At 41.6% G+C, this 20,229-nt stretch overlaps 1 protein-coding gene across 4 annotated transcripts in view; it reads left to right on the top strand.

Moving 5' to 3' along the window:
* SETX (senataxin) overlaps positions 1 to 20,229 on the top strand; it is a 156,776-nt gene that overhangs the window by 101,564 nt on the left and 34,983 nt on the right. For all 4 annotated transcript variants that reach the window (XM_033960295.1, XM_033960296.1, XM_033960293.1 and 1 more), the window contains 3 exons: positions 3,346 to 3,513; positions 5,503 to 5,656; positions 15,809 to 15,910. In XM_033960295.1, the coding sequence (XP_033816186.1) occupies positions 3,346 to 3,513; positions 5,503 to 5,656; positions 15,809 to 15,910 (424 nt within the window). The remainder of the gene's footprint in view (positions 1 to 3,345; positions 3,514 to 5,502; positions 5,657 to 15,808; positions 15,911 to 20,229) is intronic.

Genomic DNA, 20,229 nt, shown 5'->3' with positions numbered 1-20,229 from the left:
ACCGTTCACCACCACCTTCTGAAGTCTACCGCTCAGCTAATCCCCAACCCATGTAGTTAGAGTGTCTCCTAATCCTATCGATTTCAGCTTGTTCAGTAATCTTCGATGAGGGACGCTATCAAATGCTTTACTGAAGTCCAAATATACCACGTCCAGTGACTCTCCGGCGTCCAGTTGTCTAGTAACCCAGTCAAAAAAGCTAATCAGATTAGATTGGCAGGTGAACCCGTGTTGGTGTGGATCACGCAGTTTTTCTTCGTCTAGGATTGTGTCAAGATTCTGTTTGATCAGTGTTTCCATGAGTTTACACACTATAGACGTGAGCACTCACTGATCTGTAGTTTGCTGTCTCTGTCCTGCAGCCCTTTTTGTGGAGTGGGATTACGTTGGCGGTTTTCCAGTCCAAGGGGACCCTTCCTGTGCTTAGGGAAAGATTGAAAAGAACAGATAATGGTTCTGCCAGGACTTCCCTTAACTCTCTGAGCATTCTGGGGTGTAGGTTATCCGGTCCCATGGCTTTGTTTACCTTGAGTCTTGATAGTTCGTCATAGACGCTACTGGGCGTAAATTCAAAATCTTGAAACGGGTCTTTCTGGTTATCTCCCGTCTGCAGCTGTGGACCAGCTCCCGGCGCTTCGCGGGTGAACACTGAACAGAAGTATTTGTTTAGTAGTTCTGCCTTCTCAGAATCTGATTCCGCAAAGTTACCGTCCGATTGCTTCAGGCGTACTATCCCATCTTTGTTTCTTTTCCTGTCACTAATATAGCTGAAGAAAGATTTATCCCCTTTCTTAATTTTCCGTGCTAGCTCTTCCTCCATTCGGAGTTTGGCTTCTCTGACTGCTGTTTTGACAGCTTTAGATCTGTCTAGATAGTCCTCTTTCGCCCCATCTCTGCCTAAATGTTTGTAGGTGATAAATGCATCTTTTTTCTGTTTAACTAGGTCTGAAATTTCTTTACTGAACCATTGGGGTCTTTTGTTTCTCCTGCGTTTACTTACTGTCTTTATGTATCGGTCTGTTGCTTCGTGTAGGATGGACTTCAGAGAGAACAGACTCCCACTCCAGGTGATAAAGGCCAGCAGCGTGACGGATTTTAAGAGAAAATGGGATACTCACGTGGGATCTTTAAGGGAGTAAATTCAGGGGAGGGGATACTTGGAATGGGCAGATTGGTGGGCTATAGCCCTTTTCTGCTGCTTTTTTCTATGTTTCTATGTTTCTAATGAACTTGCTCTTGTCGTCCATTTGAGATTTTAGGGGTAATGTTTATCCAATTTGTTTCACCTAGACTTTTTCAAGGATCTTCCCCTATAAAAAGGACAAGCTATTTTTCAAAACTGATTCTCTCATCCAACATTTATTTCAAATATATAGTTTAAAAGGTTGCCTTTCTTCTGTCACAGACACCATTCGTACCCCTTTCTTCTCTGAGCCAGAATGGCGACTGTGCTTTGTTACATTTAAATTAACTTATCAGCTGTGGCTTATGTCAGGCAGGGAGGCACTAAGAGTGCTTCATTAAGACTGGAAGCCCAGTTGTTGTTTCGCTGGGCAGAAGTCCACTTATAAGCTCTATGAGAAGCACATGTAGTGTGAATGGACAATGTGCAGGTCAGCTATCTCAGCCAGCAGACCCTGGTCCCAGGGGAATGATTGCTGTCCTGGAAAGCCTTTGATAGCATTTAACTTCAATGGGGATGCCTGATGTTTGATTTAATAGTTTCTGCACAAACAAAAAAGTTTGTTTCTTCAGCTGAAGCGCAGCATGGATGCTCTCATACAACCCGTGGCCCATGATAATCCTGGTTGCTTCAGACTGGACATATGTCAGCCGTTGTATGCGGATCTGGTTCAGCTGCAAAGGGACCAGTGTCTGACTGCCATTTCACCCAAATTTCTTCTCACAGGGGCCAGTTGCCTTGGAGTATCCAGTACGCTTTGGGCTTACGGCATGGCTCTTGAGCTCACTGCCTTAGTGCAGAAAGGCTACTTAGAGGTTTTAATGATTGCAGAGTGAAAAAAGTGGTCGGTTGGGGAGTTCCCAGTGCCCTGCCTCCTTATTTTTCCTCTTCCTGTGATGGCCAATTGCTTTGGTATGAACTGAAGAATTACAGCACAGCCCAGTGAGGCAGGAAGTGGAGCCGAGAGAGAAAAAAATGTAAATGATTCCTTTTGCACAACTCGCAACTAGAGGTGAATAACTAATATGCCTTTCTTCTAGAAAGAAGATTATCAAGATAAGAACTTAATCTTTCATTGTGATTCTTTTTTTATCTGGAATTTTAAGTGAGAACTTAATTCTGCTGGCCTTTTGGGAGCAGATTGCTCAATCAACGTGCTTCTTTTCTAAGTCTGTTCTGTGAGCAAATTGGCCAGCTGCTTAAAGAATTGAAAACGACATTGAATGCACTCTTTGGCTTATAAAATAGCGTTTTTTTTCCCCAAATGGAACCCAATGGACCTTATAGCTCTATAGACTAAGGAGCCATATCATTCATGCTGCATGACTACTTTAAAAAGAGGAGAAGGAACAGTGTGATAAATCAATATACAGTTACATGTGTATAAACAGAGCCCCCATATGTAAAATAATTTACCCAAAGTTGTTTGTAGTCAGAGGCAACACAGAGATTTGACCTTCTGATTTAGAAATTCTCCTGATTTTGCTGCTTAATGCACTTCCCCAAACTCAGGCAGTCTGGCCCTTCAGTGAGACATCTAGCAAAAAAACAGATCAATTCCTAAGTTATCCAACCCACAAAAATGTCGTCAATTAGAGAGAAAAAGGGGGTATAAAGGATAATTTATTCAAAATATACTTCAATAAATTTTCTGCACATTAGTGTCTAACATCTTTATAGTAGTTAATATATTATTTATAATAACCCACTTTTTAATATACAAGTAAAACCCCTTTATAACAACAAACGTACCCCATGCATTCATGATGAAGACTTGAAATAACATCCAAGTTATAAGAGGTCTCTTTACTGAGAACAATGCATCCTTTATGATACTTCAAACCTCTTAGTTTATGTGCTGGGGTAAGTTTGTTGTTATAAAGGGGTTTTACTTGTATAATAAAAAGTGGGTTATTAGAAATAATATATTAACTACAATAAAGAAGTTAGACATTAATGTGCAGAAAATTTATTGACGTAGATTTTGTATAAATTATACTTTATACCCCCTTTTCCTTCAGTGAGACATTGCAGGTTAGAGTTGGCAGGTCTACAAGTTACAGTATGATGCTGGTGTATGGATTTGATATAGCAGATTTTATTTTTTGAAAAGTTTCTAAACCAAACAGATGAGGTACCTGATGTTGATGTTGCTTTCATAGTTGTCTCGCATGAGAAAGTACAATGAGGATCAGAAAAAAGCCATTGTAACAGCCTTTGCTATGGTAAAGCAGCATCCAAAACTTCCTCGAATCTGCCTGATCCATGGCCCACCCGGCACAGGGAAATCTGAGACTATTGTGGGCTTCCTGCAGCGAATTCTGATTGAGGTACAGTACCTGAAAGTGGGAATATCATTTGCCTCACTCTTGCTTCTCTCAGAGGAGGGTGTAACACATACTGACATGCTTTGGTCACTTCTACTGAAGGAAAGCAAAGCACAGTAGAAGTCATGGTGAAAGAATGCAGAAAGGGAAGGTAGATATTAGCATAGTCATATGAGCTAGATTGTATACAAATTGCCTTAAATGCTACTAACATTTCTGAGGTAAAATGGAGATGTAAACATTTTAATTACCAATTACTGTATATACTCAAATATAAACAGATTTTTGGGCCAAAAAAGGACCAAAAATGGGGGTCTCTGTTTATGTTCGGGTCAACGCCCACCTGCTCCCTCCCAGACATGTTGCAGGCTTCCACCGGACCTGCAGTAAGACCTGGTGGTCCAGCAGTGGTTTCAGATAGGAGGGATCTCTCCTGCTTTCTGTCTTGGCTGACATTAACAACTCATTTACCTCCCACTTTCCTGATTAGTAAAAAGTGTACCTTTAAAGTCCCTAGTGATCCAGTGGTAAACTGGGGCAGGAGCGATCTTCCTATGCTCCTGCCCCATGCAAGCAGTGTCTCACTTCCGGCTCATCACACAATTGTTTCCCACGTACTCACCTTTATAGGACCCCCAGGGACCCCTGAAGAAGACTTTTTGTCGAAACGCGGACGGTGTTGGGTCCTGTATCCCTAGCGGACTAGGTCCTTTAAGGCTCTTATGTGGATGATTTATTTTTATGTGGATGATTTCAGTGTACCTTTGGAACTTTGACACTTTCAAATAAAGTCCATTTAGGAACATCGTCACTCCACAGAGTTTTTTTTTGTTTTCCCTACTCCGATTCACCACTGGACCAACAGGGATTTTAAAGGTATGCTTTTTACTAATTGAGGAGGTAGAAGGAGGGAGGTGAAAGTTGTTAAGAGTTGGCCGGGATAGGAGACAGGAGGGATCCCACCTGTCCTGGCCCACCGCTGAACCACCAGGGCTTAAGGCAGGCCCGGTGGAGACCTACAAGGCATCGGGGGAGAGGGAAGACAGGGCGCAGAGCCTGGGAGGGAGGGGTGGTTTGGTTGCAGAGCCTAGCAGGGCACTTGAATATAAACCCCTCTGGTTTATATTTGAGTCAACCTTTTTTCCTCTTTTGGGGAGGAAAGGCTACCTTGGTTTATATTTGGGTCAGTTTATATTCGAATATATAAGGTAGATTGGTTAAAAACATGTAGTTTGCTAATATTGTTACTTAAAACAGAAGCTGCTGCTTCTTATTACTTTAAAATGTAAACCTCGGCACTAATGAAATCAATTTGAATGAAGAATACTATCATATATCAGTCAGCATCAGCAAGATATTATCTCACCGATTTGCCAAACTTCATTCCGTATTGTTTAACAATTTTTATAGGTCCTCAGCGGGCCACCACACACTCAAACCATCTCATTGTGCGGGGCTTTATGCTCCCATTCGTCATCGGACCCAGTATACATTTCACTGTGTATATATTATAAATATTTTTAAGAAATTTTTTTAAATATATGCTAAAAGTACTTAGCTTGTAGATTCGACGCTAATCGGGAGGGTAAAAACACCATTCACCAACATGTTTCGCCATTATAATTCAAAGGGCTTTATCAAGGCTCCCTCTCCCATTCAAACTGCTATCTCCAACCATTGCGTCAGAAACGGTCTGACGCAATGGTTGGAGATAGCAGTTTGAATGGGAGAGGGAGCCTTGATAAAGCCCTTTGAATTATACTGGCGAAACATGTTGGTGAATGGTGTTTCTACCCTCCCGATTAGCGTCGAATCTACAAGCTAAGTACTTTTAGCATATATTTTAAAAATTTCTTTAAAATATTTATAATATATACACAGTGAAACGTATACTGGGTCCGATGACGAATGGGAGCAAAAAGCCCCGCACAATGAGCTTCTTATTACTTGGCATTTTATAATATAGAGGGTTCCTTTCTGATTGATCAACAGAATCATGGCAATGAGATAGCCCAGAACTTGAACACAAAGAACAAACGCAACAGAGTTCTGGTTTGTGCCCCATCCAATGCTGCAATCGATGAGCTCATGAAAAAGATAATCCTGGGATTCAAATCAAGATGCAGAGACAAGAACAATACTTTAGGTATTTTTAAGTTGTTTTTTTTGCTTTTAAATTTTAGTTTGTAAATAATTTAATTTCTTAAATGCAGTCTGTGGTACACCGAGGGAATTCCTTAGACACTGACCTCGGCTATAAGAGTATCTTTATACATGTATTTTGTGAACTTTCTTTTTTATTATTTTATTTTAGAATTCAACATAATATTCAAGTAAATACTTGAAAAAGAAATCAGAACAAGACATAAATATACAGGGAAACCCCTTAATACAGGAAATAAATATCATTTATCAGTCCACAGTGTTGCTGGAGTCAAAAAAGAAACATACATATAGAAAAGAGAAAAAAAACACCCCTAAGTACAAAGCAGATGAATCCTATACAGTGGCAGCCAGATTACATGCTGACCAAAAGGAACTACAATCACATTCGGACCTCCCACCAAAGGCACCGGAAATTTCGACAATTGCTTGGGTTCAATAAATAACAGATCACCACCATTAAATTTTACAAGACATATAACAGGAAATTTTAACAAATAAGATGGCCCCATTGCCAAGACCCTTGGGTGGAATCCAAAAAAAGTCCTTACAGCGCCTTGGGTTCATCAAAGAAAAATCTGGAAAAATTACAAACATTAGAACCCATAAATTGTTCATACATAAAACTGAAGTAAACATAAGAATCGCCGCTGCTGGGTCAGACCAGTGATCCATCGTACTCAGCAGTCCGCACACACGGCGGCTCTTGGTTTAAAGACCAGTGCCCTAACTGAGCCTAGCTTTACCTGCGTACTTTCTGGTTCAGCAGGAACTTGTCTAACTTTATCTTGAATCCCTGGAGAGTGTTTTCTCCTATGACAGCCTCCGGAAGAGCATTCCAGTTTTCCACCACTCTCTGGATGAAGATGAACTTCCTTACGTTTGTACGGAATTTATCCCCTTTTAACTTTAGAGAATGCCCTCTCGTTCTCTCTACCTTAGTTAGATTGTGAGCCTTTGGGACAGTTAGGGAAATTTCCAAGTACCTATCTTATTTATTTTTATCTATTGTATCTTTGTAATGCATCATTTTTGTAAACCGCTTAGAAACCTCACGGTTATTAGTGGTATATAGGAATTAAATTAAAATTAAATTAGAGAGGGTGAACAACCTTTCTTTATCTACTAAGTCTATTCTCTTCATTATCTTGAACGTTTCGATCATGTCCCCTCTCAGTCTCTGCTTTTCAAGGGAGAAGAGGCCCAGTTTCTCTAATCTCTCACTGTACAGCAGCTCCACCAGCCCTTTAACCATTTTAGTTGCTCTTCTCTGGACCCTTTCGAGTAGTACCGTGTCCTTCTTCATGTACAGTGACCAGTGTTGGACACAGTATTCCAGGTGGGGCGTAACCAAATTTCAGTCCATTTCCAGGGCAAAGGTTTCTAACAGGGTAGATCTAAATACCCTGTACTTCCACCTGGGCACGGATAACACCAGACTTCTCCAGAAGTACCTTCACAGTTTATTATAGCAACAAGTCTAATCCAACATCTTGATGGCTTCCCATATGGTGTCACAGTTGACTGCTGCTGGTTTCTAAAATCCACCAAGGGCAATGCCATGCTGAACTAACTCGGCAACTCCAGAAGTTGTTGCAGAGTCAAACCTTAATTCCCAATATCCTCTCCCCTGACCAGCTTGTGGGACAACAGGGCCCCTTCACAGATGGTGCAGAAGCCAACAAACTGCTTCCTAATCTCGGTGGAGCTAGCCTGTCTTCAGGGCTCAAAGATGCCAACTCTGCACAAAGGCCCAATTCATTAAATGTTGGGCCCTTTGAAGGCACTGTAGGAGATCCATAGGTCATGATGCCAGCAACCTTGAGGATAGTCTGAATCAGCTCAAGAACAAGAATCCTGGTAAATACATATCTGTCCTTTGTTGTTCCCCATTGTAACCAGCACAAACGGGGAGAAAATGGCTTAAAACAGATGCCAACACAGAAACTGACTCTCAGTACTTCTGTTACGGGACACTCTTTGTCTGGTTTCTCCACAGAAGTCTGTCTGATACAGGTTGCCTTACAGCATAGCCCACCAAGTCATTGAAACACACAAACCCCTTCACCACTACAAAGTGGTTGGTGTCCCTTCGGAGGAGTTTATACATGTATTCTGGTAGAACTACTGTGTATGAAAAATAGAGCACCAGATGGCTAGATAACATGCAGAAGGGTTAAATATAGCACTAACAGAAATGGCAGTTGGTCATAAAAAAAGTTGATGGACTTATTGTAGTAGTTACTAGCCAGATTAGAATGAACAAAGTCAAGCAAAAGATTCCAAAATTGGCCACATGCTGATGATGTATTAGGATTGATTCATAAGTCATGGCAACGATTTTTTTTTCTCAAAAGTGCATCAACACTGGAAATCTAATATATACGTTTGAAAGTGTGTGACATGTACTTCTTAATGTTGTCACCAGATGAGAGATGAGTGCAGCACTCTGGTAGGGGAGAAGCAAAAAAACATGACATTTGAAATCCATTGTTTTATTACTGCATACAGTGTACAACATGAACAACAAAGTATAAGTACAAATTGTTTAACTTTTAACATCCTTCAAAGTAAGTCTCCCAGTCTTGTGTGTCATCCAGTTTGTGAGGGACACACTGTGAATGCACAGTATTAAAAGTAATTTCTGCAGTACCATCTGTTTCTTGCAGTTCGTGAGAAAAGTCCAGAACTGTTGCACACCGCCATAATCCTACATGACAACACTTTAAAGGATGTTAACAGTTAAACATACTCACTCTCAAGCTGATTATGTGCTTGGTTTAGTGAAATCTAACATTGATTTTTTGTTTACTAATAAAACGATGGTTTCAAATGCCATGTTTTATGTTTCCCCTTTACCAGAAACCACTGCACTCATCTCTCATCTTGTGGCAACATTAAGAAATACATGTCACACACTTTCAAATGTATATATTATATTTCCAGTGTTGGTCCATTTTCGAGAGGAAAAAAAAAGTTGCCATGACTTATGAATCAACCCTTATAATTAAAAATACATAAATAAATAAATATATATTTATAAGGGATATTTATTTATAAGGTATTTATATACAAGGGAAATATTTATTTATTTATTTATAAGGGATATTTATTTATTTATTTATTTATAAGGGATATATATATATCCCTTATATATAAATCCCTTATAAATAAATAAATATCCCTTATATATATCCCTTATATATTTAAACAGGTCATCTCCTTTTCAGGCTATATTACAAGTACTGGAATCAGTTTTAGGTGTGGTTTTCTCTAAAAGGATATCCAAATATTAGAAAATCTTGAGAAGGACCACTGAATTAATCAAGAAGGCATAAATACTTTTGTATAGTCAAAAAGCAGAGGTTATTTTCCTTAAAAACAAATGATCAAGGGAATTTAATTTCAGTGTAAAAATATATAAAGACCAAAGAGGGATCTTTTGAACTTATCTGCAAAATGTGAGTATCCTGTTGAACAAAGATGAATTTTACCATATTCAGTGTAAGAAAATTGTGGAACATTTACCAATAGCAAAGAAGAAAAATTTGGAAATGTTTTTGAATAAGACACAGAAGATTGGTTCCGTTACATCCCTTCCGGATTCCATACACTAGGTGTTCAATCCCAACCCGCAATCCGAGAGTTGCAGAAATCCACAACTTTTTTAAGCACATGCTCCAACCCCTTAGTCTAAGCTGCTAGAAAACATATCCAGTTACAATTTCTGCAAGCAGTCCATGCAGAAGTCTTTTCCAATTGCTCTGCTTCTTTTTCTTATTTTACGCTTAAAGTTTGTTTTCTCAATGACTTCAGTGCCTTGAGACCCTTCCTGGTGGTCCCCCGTCGGAGGAAAGGATGCAGTCCTAGAGAAACTCTGGTGAATAAGTTGAGCCAGCCTGCTGTGTGCCACCATTTCTAGATGGGGTTCCTTCCCCTGGGAGTCTGCTTGCCAGTGACCTTGTCACGGGTTTCAAGTGCAGGCTGTATGCATCTGGAGTGAAACCCATCTGTGTTTCATGGCACAGACTGCTTTTCCCGCCCCTGACCGCGTGAAAAAGGATCTGTGGGGGGCAGAGGTCGTAGTCGGTCTCTGGCCAGCTGGCAGTCCAATGATTGCAAGTATGGATCCATTTGGAGCTCTTTCTGAGGCAGAAAATCCTTTTCCTCCACTCTAATACTGTTTACAGCTGCTGAAAATCTGGCACTGCATAATGAGTAAACCTCCATTTTCTTCTATGGGAACTTTGGGGGTGGCTTGTAAAACGATGGATCACCTTCCCAGACCCCAAATTGCTATTTTTTTGTTTGTTTGTTTGTTTTTGGTGCAAATTTATGACGGCTGGCCCTTCTTCGCAGATTTTTTATTTTTATTTTTTCATTCTTTATTTGATTATTCATTACAATAATAACAAATATTCATGAATATCCATTAAATTCTGTATATAAAATACAATGTAACATAAAAAGGTAATTAATCAACCATGATATAGTCCACATTATGATTTAATTTCCTTCGCAGATTTTTAAGCAGGCTTCTATATGCCACTTTATAGATGATGATCTGAAAGAGCTCCATTTGGATTCTCCACCTTTTTATTTGTCAGGCTTCAGTCCTTTGCCGTCCACCTTTTCATTCAGCTCCAGACAGGGTCATGTGTTTCTTCTCAAGGCATATAGTCAGAAACTTCAACTACAGATCAGAATTTACCTGGACCGTCCGACTCCCTTGGCCTGGTTTTATCTGCAGGTTCTGGGGTCTCAGGCAACCTCCTAGAGGTGATTCCCTGGGCCAGAGTGCCCATGCGCCCTTGATGGGAGTCCCTCGTATCTTGGTGGTCTCTGCAGAGTTTTTCCCCCCTTCAGATGCCACTCCCCTGGACAGTACCAGCTAGCAGCAACTTGAGCTGGTGGCTTTAGGGGGGAGGCTTTCAACCAGGGCTGGCTTCTTTGGTTTTCCAAGTGGTTGAATCTTAGGACAGATGCCAGCCTGCTGGATTGTGGGCTCACTGCGGTGCCTGCTCCGTTCAAGGACAGCGGAATCCTGGTTCAAAGTGTTGGTTGACCAATCTGGAGCTTTGGGCAAGTTTGGCTGCTGCTACTTGCTTTCCAGCTCTTTCTGAAAGGACCAGTGGTACAAGTTTCTTTGATGCCACAGTGGTGGCGTATGTACTTCACGAGGGAGCTCTAGTATTCTGCTCTAGTGTTCTGCTCTTGGGCCAGAAAGATCATGGCGAAAAGTTTGAAGAGATGTCAAAATATGCTCTTATGGTATACAGTTTCCATAAAGTATGGATGCCTTTCCGCACCAGGGCATGGCGTCCATAGTTTATGGAAACTGCGTACCATAAGAGCATATTTTGAAATCTCTTCATTTGGATCACAGGTGTCAAAGTTAGTCCTCGAGGGCCGCAATCCAGTCGAGTTTTCAGGATTTCCCCAATGAATATGCATGAGATCTATTAGCATACAATGAAAGCAGTGCATGTAAATAGATCTCATGCATATTCATTGGGAAAATCCTGAAAACCCGACTGGATTGCAGCCCTCGAGAAGGTACTTTGACACCCCTGATTTAGACTATTAGTACAATCTCTGATTTTGAGTCAACAATTTTTTTGAAAACTCTTTTTTCCTACTAAGATAGATAAATTATTGAATGCCCCTCATAGAATGACTGTTAAAGGTGGTGGAGGAACTGTGCCTGGTGCTTGCTCAGAATCGCTAGATACAGCTCCTCCCTCCTTTCAAGGCTGCGCCCCCTTCCCTGATCAACTGAGCCGCAGATCTACCTGAGTCCTGCCAGCTCAGTTGATTGACTGGTAGGGAGAGCAGCAGAAGGAAAAGTCCCCCCCAATAACCTGCTGCTGCCTGCCCCCCCCCCACTCACACACCCTGTACAAGATCAGCAGGAGGGATGCCCACTCCCTCCTGCCACTGGGGTCCTTTGCCACCCCTTCCCCCAACAACCCCTATACCTTTAAGTTGAAAGATGGCAGGAGGAATGCCCATTCCGGCTGCTGGAGTCCCCCGTCCCCCTATACCTTTAAATTGAAGGATGTCCACTCCCTCTGGAATGAAGGACCCCTGCTGATTCTTTTTTACGGGGGGGGTGGGGGGAGTGGGATTGAACTACCCTGGAGGGGGTGATCGATGGGAGAGAGGGAGGAATCGGGGGTTTTTTTTTGTTTTTGTTTTTTTAATTTGTGGGCAGCAGGGATTTTTTTGTGGTGGTGGGGTCTAAGCTGTTAAGTCTTACTTTTCTGTCAGTGCCTGAGCCAGTCAGCACTTAGGCACTGACAGGAAAGTAAGGCTACGACAGCTTAGACACTGCCAGAAAATTTTGCCCATAAAAAGTGGGCAAAAAATTTAGAGAATCACCTGGAGTTTCCATTTTAATATTAGTAACCTTATACTATATTTTTCATAGTACAATCGGAGGCTGCTAGAAACCACGGTGAGCCATTCGGCGAATTGACCAGTAAAATAATTGGTCGCTAAACTGGCTAGGACTAGTTTAGCATCCATCATTAAATGCATGGTGAGTTTTGAGAATCTGGCCCTAAAGAATATAAAGCAGGGACCTATTCTGGTCATGCCTTCTTAAAAAAAAAAAAAAAGGTACAATGGAATTAGAAAAGATGCAGAGCATGGCAAAAATTGATAGAGATGAACAGCTCCCTTACAAAAGACTGAATAGGTAAAGGCACTTCAGCTTGCATAAGAGAAGAGGTTTATAAAACCGTGAGTGGGGTGAAAGAGGTAAATAGCGAACAATTATTTATATTTTCAAATAATACTAAGACCAGGGGACTTTCCATTAAGCTAATAGGTAGCATATTTAAAACAAATTGTTTCACTTGACATTTAATAGCCCTAATGGCATTGAGAATACCCCTGTCAGACAGATCATTTTCTAATTAAATTTTCTTAAAAGACTATCTAAAACAGATGAGCTGACTTTTTGGAAGGAAATGGTATTAGAAAAATGGCCCCATGAAAGAAAGTCCTTTTTCTCTACGCACAATTGTTCCCCATGGTTCTCTATAGAACTACGGTCCTTAAGCATTAAGAATGTAAACTTAAAAGAAAAAGGTAGAAATCTCACTTAGATGATGACAGGCTGAACTGTAAGAAATAAATGGCAATGTACTGCCAGGCCTTAATAACCAAAAAACCCCAATATTCTTTATCGTCCCTCCAGGCCAGCCAGCCAGTGGAGACTAAAAACACACTGAATTCTTACAGTATAAGTGGGCTGTGCAGTCCCTCATAGAATCAGTCTGTTCTCAGTCTCCAGCAGGTAGAGGTGATAAGCTTGTGCAGTCTTAAATTTAGGCCTTGAGCAGGGTCTGTTGGGAAGGTTAGGCAGTGGCCTGTTTATCTGCCCCTATTTTCTGGTTGGATTGAGGTGGAGTCCCGCGGGGGGTCATTTCCACCTCTGGGGTGTTGCACTCGGGTGGCCGAGTCTCTCCCCTCATCGGAGGATGCCTTTTTTGCCGGGTTTTTCTTTGGTGGGAAACTCTGCCATTTTGACTGAGTCTTCTCAGGAGCTTCCACCTAGATTGGAGAGGCAGATACAATTCTTGCAGGTCTCTTCCTCTGCTGGGGAGCATGATTCTATAAAAAATAAGTCCATATACAGGAATCAGAAAGGAAACGATCAAATTCTAGGTCCAATACCTTTCTCAAAATAGTTTCAAAATTTTATCATAGACACTGATTCATTGAACATTTCATTTGCATCAAAAATAGTAACACTGATATTTTTGATGCAAATGAAATGTTCAATGAATCAGTGTCTATGTTAAAATTTTGAAACTATTTTGAGAAAGGTATTGGACCTAGAATTTGAGCGTGATTCTATCCCTATCTCTCTCAGTTTTTGCCATGGGTTTTTCCCCAGATTTTGTTCTCACCATGTACAAGGCGTATTACATGCACATGGCTTTCGACCTCATCCAGGAAATCTTCTTTGTCAGTGCCAGTGCCCCCTCTTCCCCTGTCTAAGCAGCGACGTGTTTCATGGGAGGATGATGTTTTCCTGAACAGTGTTTGTCCCCTGGTGAGGACCTGGGTCTCTCTGGGGACCTGCAGGACTCTTGGGATAGGGGGCAAACGATAGGCTGGATGACTGAACCACCCATAGGAGTGGATTTGTCTGTGGTGTGCATTTTTCACTGGGAAGAGCTCCAAGAGCTTATTCTTTAGGTTTCTCTGTCTTGCATTTTGAGGAGGACACCAAAGAGGTTCCATAGGAGGTGGATCCTCTTCTGAAGGAGATTTGGATAGCTTCCCGTTCTTTTCCCATGCATCAAGATCTCCAGGATATAGTGTATTCTCAGTGGAAAACTCTAGATGCTCCTTTTCGACTTGCGCAGTCCGTGTCATGGCTTTATCCTATTCCTGAGCCTGATAAAGATTATATTCAGTCCCCAGTTGTGGATGCTGTATACTGTTCCGATGGAGGGGAGTTCAGCCCTAAGGGACCTCCAGGACCGGAGGATGGAGTTTCTTAAGTAGAGTTTTGATGTTGTGGTTCTGGTGGTCCAGGCAGCAATTTGTGGTGGTCTGGTGGCCAGGGCCTGTTTCCACTGGGCCGAGCATGTGTTGGATAGAGAGTCTAATGACTAGTTGCTGGACTCTTCTTTATCTTTCAGACACCATGTATGATTTGTTGTATGCTTCAGTTAAATCTATGGCCTTGGGGATGGTTACTAGATGTACCTTATGGCTCTGTGGTTGGCTGACAGATGCGGCCTCCAAATCCAAGCTCAGTAAGTTTCCATTTACGTGTTCTTTTCTCTTTGGGGAGGAAATAGACAAGCTGGTTCAGAATTTGGTGGACTCCAAGGTGTGCCCTGGATGCCAGAGGACAAACCTCGCTAGTCTGCTAGAGGAAGTCTAGATCAATGTCATATTTGGAAGTTTTGCCATTATAGACCTGGCCGAGTGTCTTCAGGGGCTTCCTCCCACGGTAGTTTATTCCAATAGATGCAATCCTTTTAGGGTACTCATCGGGAGGCTGGAACCCCCTTCTCCTTCACCTCTGCCACTTGACCAGCCCAATGATGGTGCTTGGGTCCTTCTCCCAGTTCAGGTGGACCAGCTAAAGGAGTTTTACCAGGGGGTGGACTAAGATCACGACGAATCAGTGGGTCCTGGAGGTGATTTGCGATGGGTATGCTCTTAAGTTCAAAAGGCCCTTGCAAGATCTGTTTCTCTCTTCCCCTTGTCAGTCCTCTTGGAAGAAGCGGGCATTTCATCAGACTCTTCAGCAGTTGGTTGAACTCAATGCAGTGGTTCCTGTACCTCCTTCCAAGATTTGCACTGGGAAGTGCTCCATTTACTTTATGGTGCTCAAGAAAAGGGGGCTTTTCGTCCGATTCTGGATATAAAAGGTGTGAACAGGGCACTCCGTGTCCCTTCTTTTCACATGCAGACCAGCCTGGGGAATTTCTTACTTCTATAGACCTGATAGAGGTCTACCTTCATATTCCAATTCGGGACTCACATCCGCGATTCCTTTGCTTTGTGTTTTTGGGAAAGCACTAGCAATTCTGTGCACTTCCATTTGGTCTGGCCATGGCCCCGCATACCTTCACCAAAGTTATGGTGGTGGTGGCAGTAGCCTTGCACAAAGAGGGCATCTTGGTTCGTTTTATCTGGATGACTTGTTGATTCATGCAAAGTCCTTTCAGGAGAGCTCTTGAGTCATGGACCGTGTCGTGGAGTTGTTGCTGTTATTGGGCTAGGTGGCTAACCTTTCCAAGAGTCGGTTGACTCTGTCTCAACGATTGGGGTATCTCGGGGTATAAAGCAAGTATTGGAATTTGCTTCCATAAGATGTGATGAATATTGTTAGCGTATTTGGGTTTAAAAAGAGTTAAGACAAGTCCATAAACCATTATTAGCTTAGGTATGGCAAATAATTAATGGATCTAATTTTTGAGATCCTGTCTGGTATTTGTGACCTAGGTTGTCAACTCTCAGACAGGATGCATGGCTGCATGGACTTTTGGACTAATCTAGTCTGGCACATTTGTTCTTACCATATCTGAATTGTAACTTGCTTGAGCATGAGTTTGGAAGTAATAAAATCTACAAATCCCCTTACTGTATGCTTTGTGTATAGGTAACTGCGGAGACATTAACTTAGTACGCCTCGGCTCAGAGAAGACTATTGATAAAACTGTTGTGAAGTTTAGTCTGGATTATAGGGTGAACCACACAATTGGTAAGTGATGTTCTTGTCCTATTCTAGTCTCTTCATAACTTTCTGAAATTTTATTATTTTCTAGCCTGAGTTAAAATATTTTTGACATTTAAACTGTTATGATGAAACTAGCTTCAAGCACTTCTTAAATTGTCATTTGACTTGACACAAGTTTTTAGCTATTGATATTCAGATATGAGGATGTTGAAATGTGTGTATTTATTTGTTATATCCTGTCCTCCCAGGAGAGCTCAGAATGGTTTACAAGTTTACATGCATATTAAAATGTATTTATACAAAGTGATAAACATTATATGGCAGGATATTGGCAGGGAGAGTGTGGCGCAGTGGTTAAAGCTGCAGCCTCAGCACCCTGAGGTTGTGGGTTCAAACCCATGCTGTTCCTGGTGACCCTGGGCAAGTCACTTAATCCCCTCATTGCCCCAGGTACACTAGATAGATTGTGAGCCCACCAGGACAGAGAGGGGAAAATGCTTAAGTACCTGAATTTCCACTTAGGTTATAAGTGGTATATAAATACTAAAAAAAAATAAATTTCAAAAATGGCAAAACATAGTTAACAAAGCATTGTAAAACATAACATGACAGAGTATGGCAAAACATAGCATGGTAAACATAGTTTTACAAGCATGGCTGACAATATGACATATAACCTAGTGTGGTAGATAATGGAATGGTAAACTAGTTGTCAAGAAAATAATTAGTACAGTGCTCCCCTGCAAATTCACGGTCTGCAGTCCCGGTCATTCATGGTATTTTCTGACCGTGAAGGGGAGGCAGGAGAGGGCACCAATCAGAAGCTGCTCCTGATTGGTGAGGCCTGACTTTAGTACAGGAAAAGGCAGTTGGAGCATACAGTGAGTGATTTCCTTCACTCGCCGGCGCTCCGGCTGCCCTCTCCTGCTTAAAAACTGTATTTGTGGTTTTCCGACATTGGTGGAGGTTCCTGGAATGGAACCCCCGCGAATATCGGGGGAGTACTGTAATTTGAAAGTCCATAATCACAATAACCACTATGTATTGTGGCGGGGTTGAGCTAGTCCCCACTGAGTGGCCAGTGAGGTGCATAGGTTTCACCAAATAAACAGTCTTTTTTTTTTTTTTTTTCTTTTTGCACTTTCAAAATCAAAAAGTTTTATTTTCTTTGACAATTCCCTAAACAGAGCAACTGGCTGCAAAATCCCTTATCCAGGCTTTCAACTCAGTCTATACGTCAACATACAGCCCGCTTTACAAATCCCACACAGTTCAGGATTTCTATTATTTTCCAAATCCAACCAAATATTCTTTTCACAGTCTTTGCCCCTGGGCTGCTGCCTTAGCTAAGTCGAAGCATCCTGGGCAAATGGGCTCACGTTGGCTTCTCTCAGCCTTGCAAGCAACTCCAGGCAGAGCTCCTGCCTGCACTCAAATCACAAACTGCTACTATGATCCACAGTCTAATTAAAGCACACACTCTTGTGCCTAGCGCCAAAGAGCTCTCTCACTTTAATGCCCTGACTCTCTCTAGCTGGAGCCAGTAGGTGTGGAACAAGCTCCACCCGAATACAGATAAATAGACCCTATACACCTCCCGTGTTCCCAATTAAACAATATCTCTGGACAGGGACAAACTTTGGTACTTGCAACAGCCCTGGTTTTAAATCTGGCTTCAATTGCAACACTGCTGGGCTTTTCTCCCCCACTACATTAAAGCTCATTCAACCAACACATCTGTCCCCACATTCAAACAATCTTTGTTTCCAATCCTCTTCAGTTACAGGATCCTTATTTTACTTTTAACCAGGAAGGCTTCTTATCTAAATAAGGGTTATTCTTCCATGCCTTCCTCACACATTCTTTCCTCTGTTTCATAATCAAATTCTATAGGATAATCTAAAATATCATTCTCAAACTCTGGTTCATTTACCTCATAGGAATTACTTCTCAGCCATGTGGTTCCCTTCCCCCACTCTGCACAAACTCCTGTTTCTCCCAGCCAGCCTGCTTACAGTTCTCCCAAGGAATCTCCCCCTTAAAAGCTAACCTGGCTCTGTGCAAATGATTCCTGCTCTGACAGGAAGTTGCAGGTGGCCACCTTGAACAAGGCAAAGGCTTTGGAGAGCAGACAGCACTTTCCAACCATCTTGACAGATCTCTTTTCTCTTGCTGCTCCAGCTCTTCCTGTTTCTGCCACTCCCCCCTCCAGATCTCAGCTATGGAAGCTTTATTCTTCCCGGGCTCTAGCCCTGCTTGATACATGTCAACCCTGCTGACTCCACCCCTTTCCTTAACCCTGTGTGTGTCAGCTTGGAAAGCTGCAGGTTTAAAAGGAGTTTTTACTTCCATAGTTTTGAATAAGGAATAATAGGGTTCATTGTAGGTATTCTGAGCTCTTGCTGCACTCTGTTCTATTCTATGACTCTGCCATGTGTGCTACCTACCTGTCAGACCTTACTGTTTGTTTTCGAGTCCTAGGAATAGGCACCGGTTGGTCAGGAATAGGGTTTGCAGCAGAGTCTCTGAATGAGATAGGGTCCTGCCTGTCACAGTATATAGAATGTGAGAATAAAAGTCCTTCTGAGTCTGGAGCTGCTGACTTCTCACAAAGTGGAGAAAAAGATATTGGATGCATTGGCACGCTCCTGTTACTTAAGCAACTCAAAGACAGGGGCCAAATACAGCATCATTAGTCAGAAAAAACTCCACTTAAAATCTAGCTTCCAGTTTTAGAAATGTCCAGTAAACAGCGTGCATGCACATATTTGGCGAATAGCTTTTGGAATAGGGTGAAGTCGGTGGCAGTGAAGGCTTCCCAGACTGTCAGCTTGCTGGTTTCTAAGAACAATTTCACAGTGCTAAACGTAGGGCTAAACGTGTGGCAAAGGGTCAAGATCTTTGAACTAAAGTGGTCACCTAGTTCTTGGACCAATGGTGGCTTTTCCTGGGGAACACAAACGAGAGTGGTGAGGTTGGTTAAATAAGCTACTATCCTAAATAGTTCTTTATTGTTGATGGATTGTTCATCCACCAATTGTGAGTAAAAAGCTCTATGCTTATCTTTTAACATCCGCTTCTATTTTCAAATTCCCTCAGGCCATTGTTCTCTGTGGTCTGATGCCCAGTCTTTGTGCCAGGCTTTTTCCAGTCAGCGAACATTACATTTAAGACAAACTCCTGATACAACCAATGTCCTCACTCCATCACCAAACGTTACAACAAATAGCTTCCCTGTAATCTTCTGGAAATTACCAGAATCTCTTCCTTTTGTAATCCTCCTAGAACTGCAAGGTATTGGCAGAATAAAAGAAACTACTGTAATGTAATTTAAGGACATGGAGTTCTTTGTTGAACCATTTGTCAGATTTGCAGATCTATCTTTTATGTATGACCTTTGGGGCAAGTCTGTCATAAACATCCATAATGATTCAATCCCAGGTTGGATAAAAGTTGTTGAATTCAGACTAGAAGGAAGCAGCATGCTTGTTTTCTGGAGATATAGGTTTTTATTGGTCTGGGAGCATGTCGTGCAGATTCCTGCTACAGTAGGTTCGTTCAAGTTCAATTTATTTAATATACCACAAATATAAACCCAAAGGTAAATCTAAGTGATTTACAATAAAAATTTAAAATAAAGTAAAAATTAAATAGGATAGGATACAAAAAAGTAGAACAAAACGTAAAATACAATTGAGAACATGAAGAAAGAGGGAATCGGCGGATTACAATAAAAAGGTTAGGGAAAGGGAAGAACAATATGGTGGGTGAGAAAACGACAAATTAGTTCTGCCCACACTAATTTCATAAAGCCAGAAATGCAACTTTTAAAAAATGCTTCCATCAAAAGGAAGTAAATTAAGAGTTGAAAGCCAAAGAAGAAGTAGTATGCTTTTAATTGTACCTTAAAGGTGGCAAATGATTTTTCTGAACGGAGATAAAAACGAGGGAAGACCATTCAATAGAATCTGGTGAGAAAGGATATTATATTTGAAAGGTTAAACTTGAATATGAAGTGGTCGGACTATAAAGAGGTGATCCATTCCCCATCTCATAGAGCAATTCTGGGGTGGGTCATGCCTTCCCCCATGCTGGTGGTAAGATCCAGTTGGTGACCTTCTGATGTGTGGGCAAAAGCGTGGGGAAGGGAGTATCCCAGAAGTTCTAGAAAGGAAAGAAGATCCTTGACTGGCTGGGTGTCTGTAAGCTCCAAATGTAGATTAATGTCTCCTGCTAAGAGGCAATAATAGGTAGATAAGGAATTTCTGAGGACAAAATCAAATAAATCGTATTGAGTGGTAATCCAACTCCCTGGGGGTATGCAGAACAAAATGCAGGTGAGA

Source organism: Geotrypetes seraphini, chromosome 10, assembly GCF_902459505.1.
Source record: "Geotrypetes seraphini chromosome 10, aGeoSer1.1, whole genome shotgun sequence".
Classification (NCBI taxonomy): Eukaryota; Metazoa; Chordata; class Amphibia; order Gymnophiona; family Dermophiidae; genus Geotrypetes; species Geotrypetes seraphini.
This window is presented reverse-complemented; position numbering and strand designations above follow the sequence as displayed.